The 18,377-nt window shown below is 38.3% G+C and overlaps 1 protein-coding gene across 1 annotated transcript; it reads left to right on the top strand.

Annotated features, from left to right (window-relative positions):
- Window positions 1–1,270: 1,270 nt before the first annotated feature.
- LOC126071016 (olfactory receptor 7G3-like) lies at window positions 1,271–2,014 on the top strand (the record flags this gene model as incomplete). The annotated part of the gene is made up of 1 exon (XM_049875327.1): window positions 1,271–2,014. A coding segment is annotated over one exon (744 nt), but the record flags the coding sequence as incomplete, so codon positions are not given.
- Window positions 2,015–18,377: the final 16,363 nt, after the last annotated feature.

Genomic DNA, 18,377 nt, shown 5'->3' with positions numbered 1-18,377 from the left:
ATTCTGACATTTACTAACACTCTTGTAGTGGTGAAGAGGGTTTATCAACATCACCGTATCTTCCCTTTCCTGGTTTTTAACACACATTTCTATTACAGGTTTCCCCCGCTATCTGAAAGTAGAGTATTCCTATGAATCCTTTCATAAGCCGAAATGGCGTAAAATGAAGAAGCAATTACCATAAATTTATTTGAAAAAAATTTTTGAGTTGCCAGACTCAAAACATAACCCATTATTTCATACCAAATAACATATATAACCTAAAATAATGCTAACATATAGTGTTGATACACACATTTCAAAGCTATGGCAGTTTAATGCTGAGCGTAGTTTTAAGAGAAGGAGCTCTGGGAGAGTCTCTTATCACTAGGAGGGGTTCAATGCCTATTTAAAGGCCCACCGCAAAACACTGAATGCTGGTTTCGAGTTTCTCCTTTTTTTGTAAAAGTGAAAATCCAGCTCAAATTTCTTCTAGTTAGCAAAGCAAACAAGCACTGATGTGGGTCTTTTGAAAAAGCAAAGTGGCATAAAGGGAACTTTCAAAAACAGGGGTTACCTGTATTTCTGTTGCCCAATTCTGATTTCTGAGGAAAGCAGTGGAATCTGACACAGACTCATCAGGCTGCCTCCAGAGTGTGTCTAATTTTCTCTATAAAATTACCGAATATTTTAAATGATAATAGCACAGAGTAATAAAAAAAGACCACCCTCTCACCCTTTCCAAAATAAATAAATGTTCACACTCTGCTATATCAGCTTCTGCATCTTTTTTAAATAACCAAATAATATGCATACAGATGGTAGCACTTCTGTATTCACCTCCACTCCTCTTGTTCCCATAAAAAAAAAAAATGACTACCCTTTCACCCCTTTCCAAACTCAATAAATATTGACACTCTGCTATATCAACTTCTGGTCTTTTTTGGTTTTTGTTTTGCCAAATAATGTGCACACTGACAGTATCACCATTGTATTCCTGTATTCCCCTCCATTCCTCCCATTCCCATCCCAAGATGGTGTTTGCTGACATTTGATTGTAAGTCACCTCATCATCTCTATCAGATCCATCAACAATATGGAACCTAGAAACCAAACAGATGTTTCAGAATTCCTTCTCCTGGCACTGACAGAGGATCCCAAAGTGCAGCCTCTCCTTTTTAGCCTGTTTTTGTCCATGTATCTGGTCACTGTCCTGGGAAACCTGCTCATCATCCTGGCCGTCAGCTCTGACCCCCACCTCCACACCCCCATGTACTTCTTTCTTTCCAATCTCTCATTTACTGACATCTGTTTCAGCACCACCATGATTCCAAAGATGCTGGTGAACCTCCAAGCACAGAATCAGAGCATCACTTATGCAGGATGCCTCACCCAGACCTGCTTTGTCCTGAGTTTTGGTAGTTTGGAAAGTTTTCTCCTTTCAGTAATGGCCTATGACCACTATGTGGCCATTTGTCACCCACTGAGATACACAGCTATCACAAATCCCCGCCTCTGTGGCCTGCTGAGTCTAGTCTCCTTGCTCTTTAGCATTTTGGATGCTCTGCTCCACAGTCTGATGTTGTTGCAACTGTCCTTCTGCACAGACCTGGAAATTCCTTACTTCTTCTGTGAAGTTGTTCAGGTGATCAGAGTTGCCTGTTCTGAAACCCTCATCAATAACATCATCTTATGTTTTACGGCTAGCATACTGGGTGCTCTTCCTTTCTCTGGAATCATTTTCTCTTATACTCAAATTGTCTCTTCCATTTTGAGAATACCTTCAGCAGGTGGAAAGTATAAAGCTTTTTCTACCTGTGGTTCTCACCTTTCAGTTGTTTCCTTATTCTATGGGACAACTTTAGGTGCGTATATGAGTACAACATTTACACACTCTTCCAGGAAGACTGCAGTAGCTTCAATGCTGTACACTGTAGTTACTCCCATGATGAATCCCTTCATCTACAGTCTGAGAAACAGGGACATAAAGGGAGCCTTTAGGAGCATTATCAGGTACACACCTGCTTTTCAGTGATTATATTATCTCCTTTGGGTTTGGATTTCTAGATTGCATCAAAGTGACAGAGTCACAGATGGCTGCAACAGACTCAGCTGTCATAACCAGACATCAAGCTCAGAGACACAAAATAGACTGTCCTTGGACCTATTGTTAATAGAGGACTTAGTATTAATAGACCTTTCCATAGAATCATACAGAGGATATCTCCTCCCATATGATCACTGAGAATAGCATCATATATCCCTTTCTAATCAAAGTTCTGTCTGGGAGAAAATAATTGCTATGAGAGCTTTATACTGACAATGTAGAGTATGTTTTCTCTTGAGAAGTTAATTCGTATAACCACCACAAGCACTTAATACAATGCCTGGCACCTAATACTCAATAAAATTTAACTAGGACCACTGTGTTCTATATGTTGCCATAATATATAAGGCTTATTATTTCTTGTTCTCACATATTTTCCACTTTCCTCAGGATTTTTATTGGTTTACCATTATTGTACATTTTAAGGTCATCTCTACTTTGAGGAGATAGCTCTTCCCCAGTCATCTTTTGAGTGCCTTCCAACCTGGGAGGCTCATCTTCCAGCACTATATCAGACAATGTTCAGCTGCTATTCATAAGGTTTTCATTGGCTAACGCTTTTCAGAAGTAGACTTCTGGGTCCCTCTTCCTAGTCTGTCTTAGTCTGGAAGCTCAGCTGAAACCTGTCCTCCATGGGTGACCCTGCTGGTATCTGAATACCAGTGGCATAACTTCCAGCATCACAGCGACACACAAGCCCCCACAGTATGACAAACTGACAGACAGGTGGTACGAGTCAAAATGAGAAGAAACAGCTGCAAATATCCATTAATAATCGGAACCTGGAATGTAAGAAGTATGAATCTAGAAAAATTGGAAATTGTCAAAAGTGAAATGGAACACATAAACATCAATATCCTAGGCATTAGTGAGCTGAAATGGACTGGTATTGGCCATTTTGAATTGGACAATCATATAGTCTACTATGCTGGGAATGACAACTCGAAGAGGAATGGTGTTGCATTCATTATCGAAAAGAACGTTTCAAGATCTATCCTGAAGTATAACGCTGTTCGTGATACGATAATATCCATACACCTACAAGGAAGACCAGTTAATATGACTATTATTCAAATTTATGCACCAACCACTAAGGTCAAAGATGAAGAAATAGAAGATTTTTATCAGCTGCTGCAGTCTGAAATTAATCAAACATGCAATCAAGATGCATTGATAATTACTGGCGATTGGAACACAAAAGCTGGAAACAAAGAAGGACCAGTAGTTTGGAAAATATGCCCTTGGTGATAGAAACAATGCTGTAGATAGAATGATGGAATTTTGCAAGATCAATGACTTCTTCATTGCAAATACCTTCTTTTACCAACATAAACGGCGACTATGCACATGGACCTCACCAAATGGAACACAGAAACCAAATCGACTACATCTGTGGAAAGAGACGATGGAAAAGCTCAATATCATCAGTCAGAACAAGGCCAGGGGCCAACTGTGGAACAGACCGTCAATTACTCATATGCAAGTTCAAGCTGAAGCTGAAGAAAATCAGAGAAAGTCCACAAAAGCCAAAATATTACCTTGAGTATATCCCGCCTGAATTTAGAGACCATCTCAAGAATAAATTTGACATATTGAACACTAGTGACCAAAGACCAGACGAGTTGTGGAATGACATCAAGGACATCATCCATGAAGAAAGCAAGAGGTCACTGAAAAGACAGGAAAGAAAGAAAAGACCAAGGTGGATGTCAGCGGAGACTCTGAAACTTGATCTTGAGTGTCGAGCAGCTAAAGCAAAAGGAAGAATTGATGAAGTAAAAGCACTGAACAGAAGATTTCAAAGGGCCTCTCGAGAAGACAAAGTAAAGTATTGTAATGACATGTGCAAAGAGCTGGAGATGGAAAACCAAAAGGGAAGAACACGCTCGGCATTTCTCAAGCTGAAAGAACTGAAGAAAAAAATTCAAGTCTCGATTTGCAATAGTGAAGGATTCCATGGGAAAAATATTACATGATGCAGGAAGCATCAAAAGAATATGGAAAGAATACACAGAGTCATTATACCAAAAAGAATTACTCGATATTTAGGCATTTCAAGAGGCAGCATATGATCAGGAACTGATGGTACTGAAGGAAGAAGTCCAAGCTGCTCTGAAGGCATTGACGAAAAACAAGGCTCCAGGAATTGATGGAATATCAGTTGAGATGTTTCAACAAACAGATGCAGGTCTGGAGATGCTCATTTGTCTATGCCAAGAAATATGGAAGACAGCTTCCTGGCCAACTGACTGGAAGAGATCCGTATTTATGCCTATTCCCAAGAAAGGTGATCCAACCGATTGTGGAAACTACAAAAGAATATCATTAATATCACAAGTAAGCTTAAGATCTTTCAAAAATGGCTGGAGCAGCATATTGACAGGGAACTGCCAGAAATTCAGACCAGTTTCAGAACAGGACATGGAACCAGGGATATCACTGCTGATGTCAGATAGATCCTGGCTGAAAGCAGAGAATACCAGAAAGATGTTTACCTGTGTTTTATTGACTATGCAAAGGCATTCTACTGTGTGGATCATAACAAACTATGGGAAACACTGTGAAGAATGGGAATTCGAGAACACTGAATTATGCTCATGAGGAACCTTTACATAGATCAAGAGGCAGCTGTTCGGACAGAACAAGCAGATACTGATTGGTTTAAAGTCAGGAAAGGTGTGTGTCAGGATTGTATTCTTTCACCATATCTATTTAATCTGTATGCTGAACAAATAATCGGAGAAGCTGGACTATATGAAGAAGAACGGGGCATCAGGATTGGAGGAAGACTCATTAACAACCTGGGTTATGCAGATGACACAACCTTGCTTGCTGAAAGTGAAGAGAACTTGAAGCACTTACTGATGAAGATGAAAGACCACAGCCTTCAGTATGGATTGCACCTCAACATAAAGAAAACAAAAATCCTCACAACTGGACCAATGAGCAACATCATGATAAACGGAGAAAAGATTGAAGTTGTCAAGGATTTCATTTTACTTAGATCCACAATCAACAGCCATGGAAGCAGCAGTCAAGAAATCAAAAGACGTGTTGCATTGGGTAAATCTGATGCAAAGGACCTCTTCAAAGTGTTGAAGAGCAAAGATGTCACCCTGAAGACTAAGGTGTGCCTGACCCAAGCCATGGTATTTTCAGTCACATCATATGCATGTGAAAGCTGGACAATGAATAAGGAAGACCAAAGAGGAGTTGACGCCTTTGAATTACGGTGTTGGTGAAAAATACTGGCTATACCATGGACCGCCAGAAGAACGAACAAATCTGTGTTGGAAGAAGTGCGGCCAGAATACTCCTTAGAGGCAAGGATGGCGAGACTGCATCTCATACACTTTGGACATGTTGTCAGGAGGGCTCGGTCCCTGGAGAAGGACACCATGCTTGGCAGAGTACAGGGTCGGTGGAAAAGACGAAGACCCTCAACGAGGTGGGCTGACACAGTGGCTGCAACAATGAATCCAAGCAACGCAACGATTGTAAGGATGGCTCAGGACCGGGCGGTGTTCCCTTCTGTTGTTCCCAGGGTCGCTGTGAGTCAGAACTGACCCGACGGCACCGAACAACAACGACATTAGCACATTTTACTCATCTTAGTAATTAGATCAGAAGAGTAATTGTTGAGCAGGCAGGGAAGGGTTGGGAGTCTGTTTTGGAACCACATTTGCTTGGATCTTTATTAAAAAAAACAAAAATATTCATCAGAATGTATATGAGATGTCACTTTTCTCTTTAGTCACTTATTTTGCTGTTTTTCTTTCTCATCTCTGGTGAGTCCACACAGAGGCTGAGTAAAATTAACTGAATCATTGAAGTTTTAGGGGATTGGTTGTACTCTTAGGGATCTCATACAAAAGTTTGTAATGTATTTTTATGAGGAAAATAATTTTTCTGTGGACATGAACTTTATTTTGAGGAAGATGTATACAGTGTAAAATAGAATGGGACAAAGGGGAAGTTGGCAGACTTAGGGAGATCATTTTTCCACAACCACAAAGAAGCAGAGCCATCAGTCAGAACCGTCTCTGGGTGCTGGGGTGACAACAAAACAGATCTCATAGGAGAATTAATGACGTGGCTGGAGAGACTTCTGATCACCATTGATAGTGGTAGTGGGATTGTGTTCAGCACTAAATCAGGAGGTCAGCTCCTCCCCAGACACACAGGTGTGCTGTAGTACAAAGTTGTCTCCCTTTGCGTTCATAAAACACTTGCAGAGATAAGTCACCTGAGGCCTTGTTCATACTGCTGTTTTCCATACCTCACCCAAGACCTACTGACTTTGATATCTGGGGAGTCATCTGAAGGATGAACATTCTAAATAATTACTCCTTTGAGATTTTGATGCATGCCGAAGTTTCAGAAGTACGGCTTTAATATTAGACGATAAGAGAATGGATTTAGAATCTAGAATATGAAAGAATCTGGAGAGTGGAATCTTCTCAATTTTACTTATTATTAAAATATCATGTGCAAAGTACCATATGAAATGTATCAATAGTTCTTAAAGAATAGTAATATAATGAAAACTCACATACCCATGACCTGGGTTACAAAATAATGACATCACCATATAATTCAATGAATACTCTCTCAGTCTTTTGCTCTGCACCCTCCCATTGGCAAACACTACCTTGAAATCTATATTTATCATTTTTTCTGAAGTTCTTCTGTTTTGTTGAATCTTATTGTTATGGATTTAATTATGCCTCCTAAAAAGGTAGGTTGAAGTCTTAACTCCTATAAATGTGACTTTGGAAATAAAATATTTGAAGATGTTACCTGTTAACATAACGTCATGCTGAATTAGGGAGTGTCCTAAACCAATGTGAGTGGTGTCATTATAAAAGAGAAGATATTGAGACAGACAGTCAAAGAAGGAGGATGCCATGGGGAGACAAAGGAAGAGATGGATTTACGCTGCAGCTACAAGCTAAAGAATTAAAAAAAAAAAAAAGGGATACCAGAAATTGAGAGAGACAAGAAAGGATCTTCCCTCAGAGGTTCAGAAAGTACATAGTCCTGTTGACAACCTGAATTTGGATTTTAACCTCCAGAATTTTGACAGAATTTTTTTTCTCATTTTAAGGCACTCACTTTGTGGTGGTTTGATATTGCAGCCCTGTATAATTAATATTGTTGTTCTGAGTGATTCCAAATCGTAGTGACCCTATGTGACAGAGTACAGCTGCCCCATAGGGTTTTATAAGCTGTAATCTTTATGGAAGCAAATCACCAGGTCTTTCTCTCACGGGGCTTTTGGGCAGTTTCGAACCATCACCCTTTTGGCTAGCAGCCAAGGGTTTAATCATTGAGCCACCAGGGCTCCTTTGCTACACCTGTGAAATTGCCAGCATTTGATTGTACTTGCTCTACAAAACTGGTAATATGATTCAAGATAGTCCTTTTATCACTCCTGGGTGTATTCCTACACAATTTATAAATTTGACTATTTTTAAACTTATTAATAGTGAAATTTTCATGAATGAATTCTGCGTGCTGATTCCGCTTTTGAAATTCAATCATGTTACTTTGTGTAATCATAATTCATTTATTCTCAATGCTGTATATTTTTACGTTATGTGTGGTGACATTACAAAATATGTATCCCTGCTGATGTTGATGGAAATTTTGGTAGCTAATTTTCTATTATGAATAAATCTGTTTAAATATACCCATGTATGTCTCTTGGTGGAAATGAGAATGAATTTCACACTGGGGTGGAATTTGGGGGTGTAGGGAAGCACCTACTCTGCTTTGAGAACTTCCAAAGGGTTTTCTTCAGTGGATGAATGAATTTAAACATCCGTAAGAAGTTCCTGATGATCCATGTCATTGCTGATACATTTTCACTTATTCTATTCAGTGGGTGTGGAAATTATTTCATCTAGATTATTTCATGACATTTCTTTTATTATCGATGAAGCCAAGCACCTTCTCACATATTTATGAGCCATTTATTTTTCCTCTTGTGGGAATTTCCTCTCTTGTGTTTCTATTGAGCTGTTTATCCTTTTCTTACTAATTCATACCAATTCTTTATACAACCAGGATGTAATCCTTTGTCAGTTATATGCACAGCTATTTCTTCTTTAGATGCATGACTCTTTTTTCCATATACTTTATAGTGTTCTCAGATGAACACAGGTGCTTAGTTTTAATACAATTTTATTTCTCACAACTTTCCGTAATGGATTGTGCTCAACAGATCTTGTTTTTGAAACCACTAATTACCTCAAACTAAAGAATTTATAGTTTTTCTTTTACATTTGAAGTCTGGACCCACCTGTAATTTATTTTTGCCTTTGATATGATGCAGGAATTCAAGTTCATTTTTATGTTGCTGAATCCTTTATTAAATAATCCATCTTCTGCAATAAATAAAGTGTCCCTTTATATCCTGATCTTTGTATGGACTGTCTCTTGATCAATAAGTCCTTTTATCTATTCATGTACTCCAATTGCGGGTCTTAGTTATTTTAACATAACATTCAGCTAAGAATACATTTGTCGTCATAACAATTTCCAACATCATCCAGTTAGATGGTGTCAGTTTTCTTGATATTGTTATTAGGTTAGGGATGCCTTCAAATGAACCTAAAGAAAGAAGACTAGAATTCATTTACAGAAGGGAGGGTTGTCCATGTGCGCAAAGGCCCGAAAAGGGTGTGAGCAGGAAGAATTGGGGGGAGAGGATGGCATATTCCTGGTGTGGGTATGGGAATTATCCAATGTAAAATGCTTCCTTCTTTGAGCCTTGTTCCTCAAGGATATGCAATGCTCTAAGATCAGAATGGAGCCCTGGTTGCACAGTGGGTAAGAGCTATGTCTGCTAACCAAAAGGTCCGCAGTTTGAATCCACCAGTCACTCCTTGGGAACCCTATAGGGCCATTCTACTTTGTCCTATAGGGTTGCTATGAGTCGGAATGGACTAGGTGGCAATGGGTTTGGTTTGGTTTTGGAAGATCAGAATGATAGCAAAAAACATTTACCAATGAGGACCCATGGCTTTGGAATGCTCAAGGGCCATAAAGACTGCAAAGAGTACACCTTTGACAACACATTCAACAGCCCTTTCTAGGTCCATGGACTGTACACCTGAGCCCAGGGACCATTCCTTCTGCACATATCTCATCCTTGTAAAACCCCATAATGAAGTTTTTTTTTTTTTTTTTTAATTTTACCACGGTAAAATATATATAATAAAACATTTGCCATTTAAACCATTTTTAAGGATGTCGTTGTTGTTGTTAGGTGCTGTCACATTTGTTCCAACTCATACTGACACTTTCCACAACAGAATGAAACACTGCCCAGTGCTGAGCCATCCTCACAATTGTTGCTATGTTTGAGCCCATTATTTCAGCAACTCTGTCAATCCATCTGGTTGAGGGTCTTCCTCTTTTTTGGTGACCCTCTACTTTACCAAGCATGATGTCCTTCTCCAGGTACTGATCCCTCCTTATAACATGTCCAAAGTATGTGAGACGTAATCTCGCCATATCTACTTCTAAGGAGCATTCTGGTTGTGCTTCTTCCAAGACAGATTTGTTCCCAGTCCATGGTATATTCAGTATTCATCACCAACACCACAATTCAAAGGTGTCTATTTTTCTTTGGCTTTCCTCATTCATTGTCCAGCTTTCCCCATTCATTGTCCAGCTTTCCCCATTCATTGTCCAGCTTTCCCATGCATATGAGGCAACTGAAAACACCATACCTTGGGTCAGGCTTACCGTGGTCTTCAAGATGACATCTTTGCTTTTTGACACTTCAAAGAGGTCTTTTGCAGCAGATTTGCCTAATGTTATGCACCTTTGATTTCTTGACTGCTGTTTCCATGGGCGTTGATTGTGAATCTAAGTAAAATGAAATCCTTGACAACTTCAATCTTTTCTCTGTTTATCACGATGTTGCTTATCAGTCCAGTTGTGAGGACTTTTGTTTTCTGTATGTTGAGATGTGATCCACACTGAAGGCTGTGGTCTTTGATCTTCTTTGCAGCAGCTTTGCCTAATGTTATGCACCTTTGATTTCTTGACTGCTGTTTCCATGGGTGTTGATTGTGAATCTAAGTAAAATGAAATCCTTGACAACTTCAATCTTTTCTCTGTTTATCACGATGTTGCTTATCAGTCCAGTTGTGAGGACTTTTGTTTTCTGTATGTTGAGATGTGATCCACACTGAAGGCTGTGGTCTTTGATCTTCATCAGTAAGTGCTTCAAGTCCTCTTCACTTTCAGCAACCAAGGTTGTGCCATCTTCATAATGCACTTTGTTAATGGATCTTCCTCCAATTCTGATGCCCCATTTTCTTCTTATAGTCCAGCTTCTTGGGTTATTTGCTCAGCATACAGATTGAATAAGTATGGTGAAAGGATACAATCCTGGCACACACCTCTCCTGACTTTAAATCACACAGTATCCCCTTGTTCAGTTACAATAAGTGCATGTGTCTAGTTGTACAACTATCACCAGTATCCATTTCTTAGTGGTTTTCATCACCACAAATAGAAACCACTTATTGTTTACGCATTCGTTTGTTGATTGGCGCTTGGGTTGTTTACACATTTTGGCTATTGTGAAAAATACTGCAATCAATGCTGTTGTAAAGCAACATGAGTCTCTGCCTGCAGGACTTTTGGATATATATGTGGGAGTAGAAGTGGTCATTATAGGTTTAACTTTTTAAGAAACACTAAAGTGTTTTCCAAAATGCTGCACCATTTTACATTGCCACCAGCAATTAATGAGCATTCCAATTTCTCCACATTCTCATCAATACTTGTTAATTTCCAAATTTCTGATGATACCCATCCTGGTAGATGTGAGGGGGTATCTGATTGTAGTTTTGATTTATATCTCCCTTCAGACTCTTGATGTTCAGCATCTTTCTATGTGCTTGCTGGCCATTTGTATATCTTCTTTGGAGAAATGTCTATTCAAGTTTTAGCTCATTTTCAAATTTGGTTTTTTGTCTTTTTCTCATTGAGTTGTAGGAATTTTTTCAGTTTTCTGGACATGAATCCCTTATCAGATACATGATTCCCAAATATTTTCTCCTGTTTTGTAGGTTGTCCCTTCCTTTCCTTGATAAGGTGCTTTGAATTACAAAAGCTTTAAATTTATTTTTACTTTTAATACCACTTTTATTAAAACACAAAGCCCACCCTTTTCAAATGTACAATTCAGTGATTTTTACAGTGATTCACAAAGTTTTTCATCGGTCATCATTATGTAATTCCAGACATTCTCATCACCCCCAAAAATGAAACCCCATACCCGTTAGCAGTACCTGCACATTGGTCTGGTCACTCATCCCCTAGAAACCACTAATCCTATTTCTCTCTATGGCTTTCACAATTCTGGGTATTCCATATAAATGAAATCATAAAATATATGGCTTTATTTGGCCTGGTTTCTTTCATTTAGTGTAACGTTTTCAAGGTTCATCCACGTTGGAGAAAGTATCATAACTTCATTCCTTTTTTGGCTGAATAATATTCCATTTTAAAGCTATACCACATTTTGGTTATTAATTCATGGGCCGATAGACATTTGAGTCTTTTTTTTTTATATATTCCTACGGTGACTAATGCTGATATAAACATTTGAGTACAAGTTCTTGTGTAGGCATAGATTTTCAATTACATTGAGTAGGTACCTGGGTGGGGGAATTCCTGAGCTATAAAGTAACACTGTATTTTATACTTTGAGGAATTGCCAAACTGTTTTACAAAGTGGCTGAATGACTTTACATTCCCACCATCTGTCTATGACGGTTCCAATTTCTCTGTATCTTTCCAACACTTGTTATTTATCTGTATATACAGAGAAGGATTCTATAGTAAATGATGCAGGAAGCATCAAAAGAAGATGGAAGGTATACACAGAGTCACTGTACCAAAAAAAGAATTGGTCTATGTTCAACCATTTTAAGAGGTAGCATATGATTGAGAACCAATGGTCTGAAGGAAGAGGTCCAAGCTGTACCAAGAGTACTGGCAAAAAGCCAGGCTCCAAGAATTGACAGAATACAAACTGAGATGTGTCAACAAATGGATGCAGCACTGGAAGTGCTCACTCATCTATGCAGATAAATTTGAAAGACAGCTATCTGGCCAACCTACTGGAAGAGATTCATATTTTGTATTGTGCAAATTATCAAAAAATATCATTAATATACTCAAGTAAAATTTTGCTGAAGATGACTCAAAAGTGTTTGCAGCAGTACATCAACAGGGAACTGCCAGAAATTCAAACCAGATTCAGAAGAGGACGTTGAACAAGGAATATCATTGCTGAGGTCAGATGGATCATGGTTGAAAGCAGAGTCTACTGGAAGGATGTTTACCTGTGTTTTATTGACTATGCAAAAGCATTCTGCTGTGTGGATCAGAACAAATTATGGATAACCTTGTGAAAAATGGAATTCCAGAATACTTCATTAAGCTTATCAGGAACTTGTACTGATATCAAGAGCCAGTCTTTCAAACAGAACAAGGGGATACTGTGTGACTTAAAGTCAGGAAAGGTGTGTGTTAGGGTGGTATCTTTCACCGTACTTATTCAATCTGTATGCTGAGGAAATAATCCAAGAAGCTGGACTATATAAAGAAGATGACATCAGAATTGGAGAAAGACTCATTAACAGCCTGTGCTATGCAGATAACACAACCTTCCTTGCTGAAAGTGAAGAGGACTTGAAGTACATACTGATGAAGATCAATGACTACAGCCTTCACTATGAACTACACCTCAACATAACGAAAATAAAAATCCTCACAAATGGACCAATAAGGAACATCATGAGAAATGGAGAAAAGATTGAAGTTGTCAAGGATTTCATTTTACTTGGATTTAGATAAACACCCACAGAAGCAGCACTCAAGATATCAAACGATGCATTGCATTGATCAAATCTGCTGCAAAAGGCTTTTTTTAATTTTATTTTGCTTTAAGTGAAAGTTTACAAATCAGTCAGTCTCTCATACAAAAATATATACACATCTTGCTATATACTCCTAATTGTTCTCCCCCTAATGAGACAGCACACTCCTTCCCTCCACTCTCTCTTTTTTGTCCATTAGGACACCTTCTGACTTCTGCTCTCTCATCTCCCCTCCAGACAGGAGATGCCAACATAGTCTCATGTGTCAACCTGATCCGAGAAGTTCATTCTTCACCAGAATCATTTTCTATCCCGTAGTCCAGGCCAACCTTGTCTGAAGACTTGGCTTTGGTAATGGATCCTGTCTTGGGTTAACAGAAGGTATCAAGACCATGACCTCCGGAGTCATTCTAGTCTCAGTCAGACCATTAAGTCCAGTCTTTTTATGAGAATTTGGGGTCTGCATCCCACTGCTCTCCTGCTCCCTCAGGGGTTCTCTGTTGTATTTGCTGTCAGGGCAATCATCGGTTGTAGCTGGGCACCATCTAGTTCTCCTGGTCTCAGGCTGATGTAGTCTCTGGTTTATGTGGTCCTTTCTGTCCCTTGGGCTCATAATTATCTTACTGCTTAGTGTTCTTCACTCTCCTTTGCTCCAGGTGGGCTGAGGCCCATTGATGCATCTTAGATGGCCACTTGCTAGCATTTAAGACCCCAGAAGCCACTCTACAAAGTGGAATGCAGAATGTTTCCTTAATAGATGTTATTATGCTGATTGACTTAGATGTCCCCTGAAACCATGGCCCCCAAACCCCGCCCCGACTATACTCGGCTTTGAGGCACTGAGTTTATTCAGGAAACTTCTTTGCATTTGGTTTAGCCCAGGTGTGCTGACCTCAACTGTATTGTACGTTGTCTTTCCCTTCACCTAAAATAATTAGTGGAAACCCCTCTCCCTCCTTCCCTCCCTCCACCCTCTCATAACCATCAAAGAATATTTTCTTCTCTGTTTAAACTATTTCTCAAGATATTATAATGGTGGTCTTATACAAATTTGTCCTTTTGCAACTGACTAATTTCACTCAGCATAAAGCGTTCCAGATTCCTCCATGTTATGAAATGTTTGACGGATTTATCATTGTTCTTTATTGATGCATAGTACTCCATTGTGTGAATATACCATAATTTATTTATCCACTCATCAGTTCATGGGCACACTGGTTGTTTCCATCTTTCTACTATTGCAAACAGTGCTGCAATGAACATGCGTGTGCATATATCTGTTCCTGTAAAGGCTCTTTTTTCTCTAGAATATATTCCAAGGAGTGGGATTGCTGGATCCTATGGTACTTCTATTTATACTTTTTTAAGAAAGTGCCAAATTAATTTCCAAAGTGGCTGTATCATTTTACATTCCCACCAGCAGCGTATAAGTGTTCCGATCTCTCCACAGCCTCTCCAACATTTATTATTTTGTGTTTTTTGGATTAATGCCAGCCTTGTTGGAGTGAGATGGTATCTCATTGTAGTTTTGATTGGCATTTCTCTAATGGCTAATGATCGTGAGCATTTCCTCATGTATCTGTTAGCCATTGAATGTCTTCTTTAGTGAAGTGTCTGTTCATAGATCTTTTGCCCATATTTTAATTGGGTTATTTGTCTTTTTGTAGGTGAGTTTTTGCAGTATCATGTAGATTTGAAAGATCACTTGCTGATCAGAAATGTCATAGCTAAAAACTTTTTCCCAATCTGTGGGTAATCTTTTTACTCATTTGGTGAAGTCTTTGGATGAGCATAGGTGTTTGATTTTTAGGAGCTTCCAGTTATCTAGTTTCTCTTCTGCGTTGTTAGTAATGTTTTGTATACTATTTGTGCCATGTATTACAGCTCCTAACATTGTCCCTATTTTTTCTTCCATGGTCTTTATCATTTTAGATTTTACATTTAAGTCTTTGATGCATTTTGAGCTCATTTTTGTGTATGGTATGAGGTATGGGTCTTGTGTCATTTTTTTGCAGATGGATATCCAGTTACGCCAGCACCATTTCTTAAAGAGACTGTCTTTTCCCCGATTTAACTGACTCTTTGTCAAATATGAGCTGCTCATGTGTGGACGGATTTAAGCCTAGATTCTCAGTTCTGTTCCATTGGTCTATGTATCTGGTTTTTATACTAGTACCAAGCTGTTTTCACTATTGTGGCAGTATAATAGGTTCTAAAATCAGACAGAGTGAGGTCTCCTCCATTCTTCTTCTTTTTCACCAATGCTTTATTTCTCCGGGGCCTCTTTCCCTTCCATATGAAGTTGGTGATTTGTTTCTCCACCTCATTAAAAAATGTCGTTGGTATTTGGGTTGGAATTGCATTGTATGTACAGTTTGCATTTGTAGACTAGATATTTTTACAATGTTAAATGTTCTTATCCATATGCATGTGAAAGCTGGACAATGAATAAGGAAGACCGAGGAACTGAGGCCTTTGAATTGTGGTGTTGGCAAGGAATACTGAATATACCATGGACTGCCAAAAGAACAAACAAATCTGTCTTGGAAGAAGTACAGCCAGAATGCTTGTTAGAAGCAAGGATGGTGAGACCACGTCTTACATACTTTGGACATGTTGTCAGGAGGAATTAGTTTCTGGAGAATGATATCATGCTTGGCAGAGTACAGGGTCAGTGGAAAAGAGGAAGACCCTCAACGAGGTGGATTCACACAGTGGCTGCAACACTGAGCTCAAGCATAACAATGATTGTAAGGATGGCTCAGGACCGGGCAGTGTTTTGTTCTGTTGTGCATTGGGTCGCTATGAGTCGGAACCAACTCGATGGCACCTAACAACAACAACATATCAGGAGAAATAAACTACAAGTGATTGGAGTAGCAGAACAGAGGAAGATAACACAGAATACAGACAGAATTGTTGAAGGTTTGTTGGCAGAGAGCTTCTCTGATATCATGAAAGATGAGACAATACCTATACAAAAACCTCACTGAACCCCACAATAGGTAGATTCTAAAAGAAAGTCATAAACACATATTATAATCAAATTTGCCAAAACCAAAGATAAAGAGAAAATTTTAAAAGTGGCTAGGAAAAAGCAAAAAGTAACCTACAAAGGAAATTCCATAAGACTAGACTCTGACTACGTGGCAGAAACCATGCAGGCAAGAAGGCAATGAGATGACATAGATAAAGCCTTGAAGGAAAGAAAAAAATTGCTACCAAAGACTTACATACCCAGCAAAACTGTGTCTCAAATATGATGGTGAAATTAGGGCATTTCCAGATAAAGAAAAGTTTAGGAAATTTGCAAAAGCCAAACCAAATTACAAGAAATACTGAAGGGAGTCCTCCAATTAGAAAATCAATAACATCAGATAACAACTCAGTATTAGAACATAGGAAAGAACAACCAGTTATCAACTCAGATAGGGAAGTCATAAAAATAAATCAAAGCAAAACACTAAAAATAGGGAAACAGAGATGTCAGTATGTAAAAGATGACAACATTCAAACAAAAAAGAGGGACTAAACAATGTAGTCATAGATCTTTCATACAGAGAGAAAGTCAAGGTGACATAAAGAAATAAAAGATTGGTTTAAACTTAGAAAAATAGGGGTAAACATTAAGGTAAACACCAAGAAGACTAACAATCCTACACATCAAAATAAAAGAAATGAAAAAGAACAAGAAAAACATAAAGACTCAGCAAATATAAAATGAACAAAAATGAAAATGAAAAGAAAATACATAAAGAAAAATGACTCAACACAGAAAATTAAGTGGAACAAATAAACTGTCAGCAACACCACCCAAACACACACACACACACACAAATCATCAAAATGACAGCACGGAACTCATACCTATCAAAGCTTACGCTGACTATAAATGGACTAAATACACCAATAAAGAGACAGAGAGTGGCAGAATGGATAAAAAAACACAACCCATCTATATGCTGCCTACAAGACACACCTTAGGCTTAAAGACACAAACAACCTAAAACTCAAAGGATGGGAAAAAATATAACAAGCAAACAACAATAAAAAAAAGAGGAGGAGTGGCAATATTAATCTCTGACAAAGTACACTTTAAGGCAAAATCCACCACAAAGGATAAGGAAGAACACTGTATAATAATTAAAGGGTCAGTATACCAGGAGGACATAACCATAATAAATATGTATGCACCCAATGAAAGGGCTCCAAAATACATAAACTCTAACAGCATTGAAAATAGAAATAGACAGCTCCACAGTAATAGTGGGAGACTTCAACATACCTTGTTCAGTAAAGGACAGAACATCCAGAAAGACCCTCAAAAAAGACACAGAACATCCAAATACCACAATCAACCAACTTGATCCCATGGACATATACAGAACACTCCATCCAACAGCAGCCAAGTATACTTTCTTTTCAAACACACATGGAACATTCTCCAGAATAGACTACATATTTGGACACAAAGCAAGCCTTAAGAGAATTCAAAACATTGAAATAATACAAAGCATCTTTTCTGACCATAAAGTCAAAAATGTGGAAATCAATAAAAGGAAAAAAAAAATCAAACATATTAAAACTGAACAACACCTTGCTCAGAAACTACTGGGTTATAGAAGAAATTAAGGATGAAATAAAGAAATTCACAGAATTAAATGAGAATGAAAACACATCGTACCCGAACTTTGGGACACAGCAAAAGGAATGTTCCGAGGTCAATTTATAACAGTAAATGCACATCCACAAAGAAGAAAGGGCCAAAATCAAAACGTTAACCCTTTAACAAGTAGAAAGGGAGCAGCAAAAGAAGCCCCAGGGTACCAGAAGAATGCAAATAATAAAAATTAGAGCAGAATTAAATGAAATAGAGAATAGAAAAACAATTGAAAGAGTTAACATGACAAAAGTTAGTTCGTTGAAAAGATTAAAAAAATTGATAAACCATTAGCCAAAGTGAAAAGAGAAAAACAGGAAAGGAAGGAAATAACCCGAATAAGAACATAAAAAATGCAACATAGCCAACTGAAATTAAAAGAATTAGAATACTATGAAAAATTGTACTCCAATAAATACAAAAACCTACAGGAAATGGACAAATTTCTAGAAACATACTACCTACCCGAATTAACACAAAATAATGTGAAAATCTGAACATACTCATAACAAAAGAAGAGATTGAAATGGTTATTAAAAAAACCTCCCAACCAAAAAAAGCCCTGGCCCTGATTGTTTCACTGGAGAATTCTATTGAACTTTCAAAGAAGAGTTAGCACCATTCCTATTAAAGACATTTTGGAGCATAGAAAAGGATGGAATACTCCCAAACTCATTCTATGTAGCCAGCATATCCCTGATACCAAAACCAGGTAAAGACA

The sequence above is a fragment of the Elephas maximus genome, chromosome 3 (genome assembly GCF_024166365.1).
Source record: "Elephas maximus indicus isolate mEleMax1 chromosome 3, mEleMax1 primary haplotype, whole genome shotgun sequence".
NCBI lineage: Eukaryota > Metazoa > Chordata > Mammalia > Proboscidea > Elephantidae > Elephas > Elephas maximus.
Note: the sequence above shows the minus strand (reverse complement) of the source record. Positions and strands in the feature narration are given on the sequence as shown.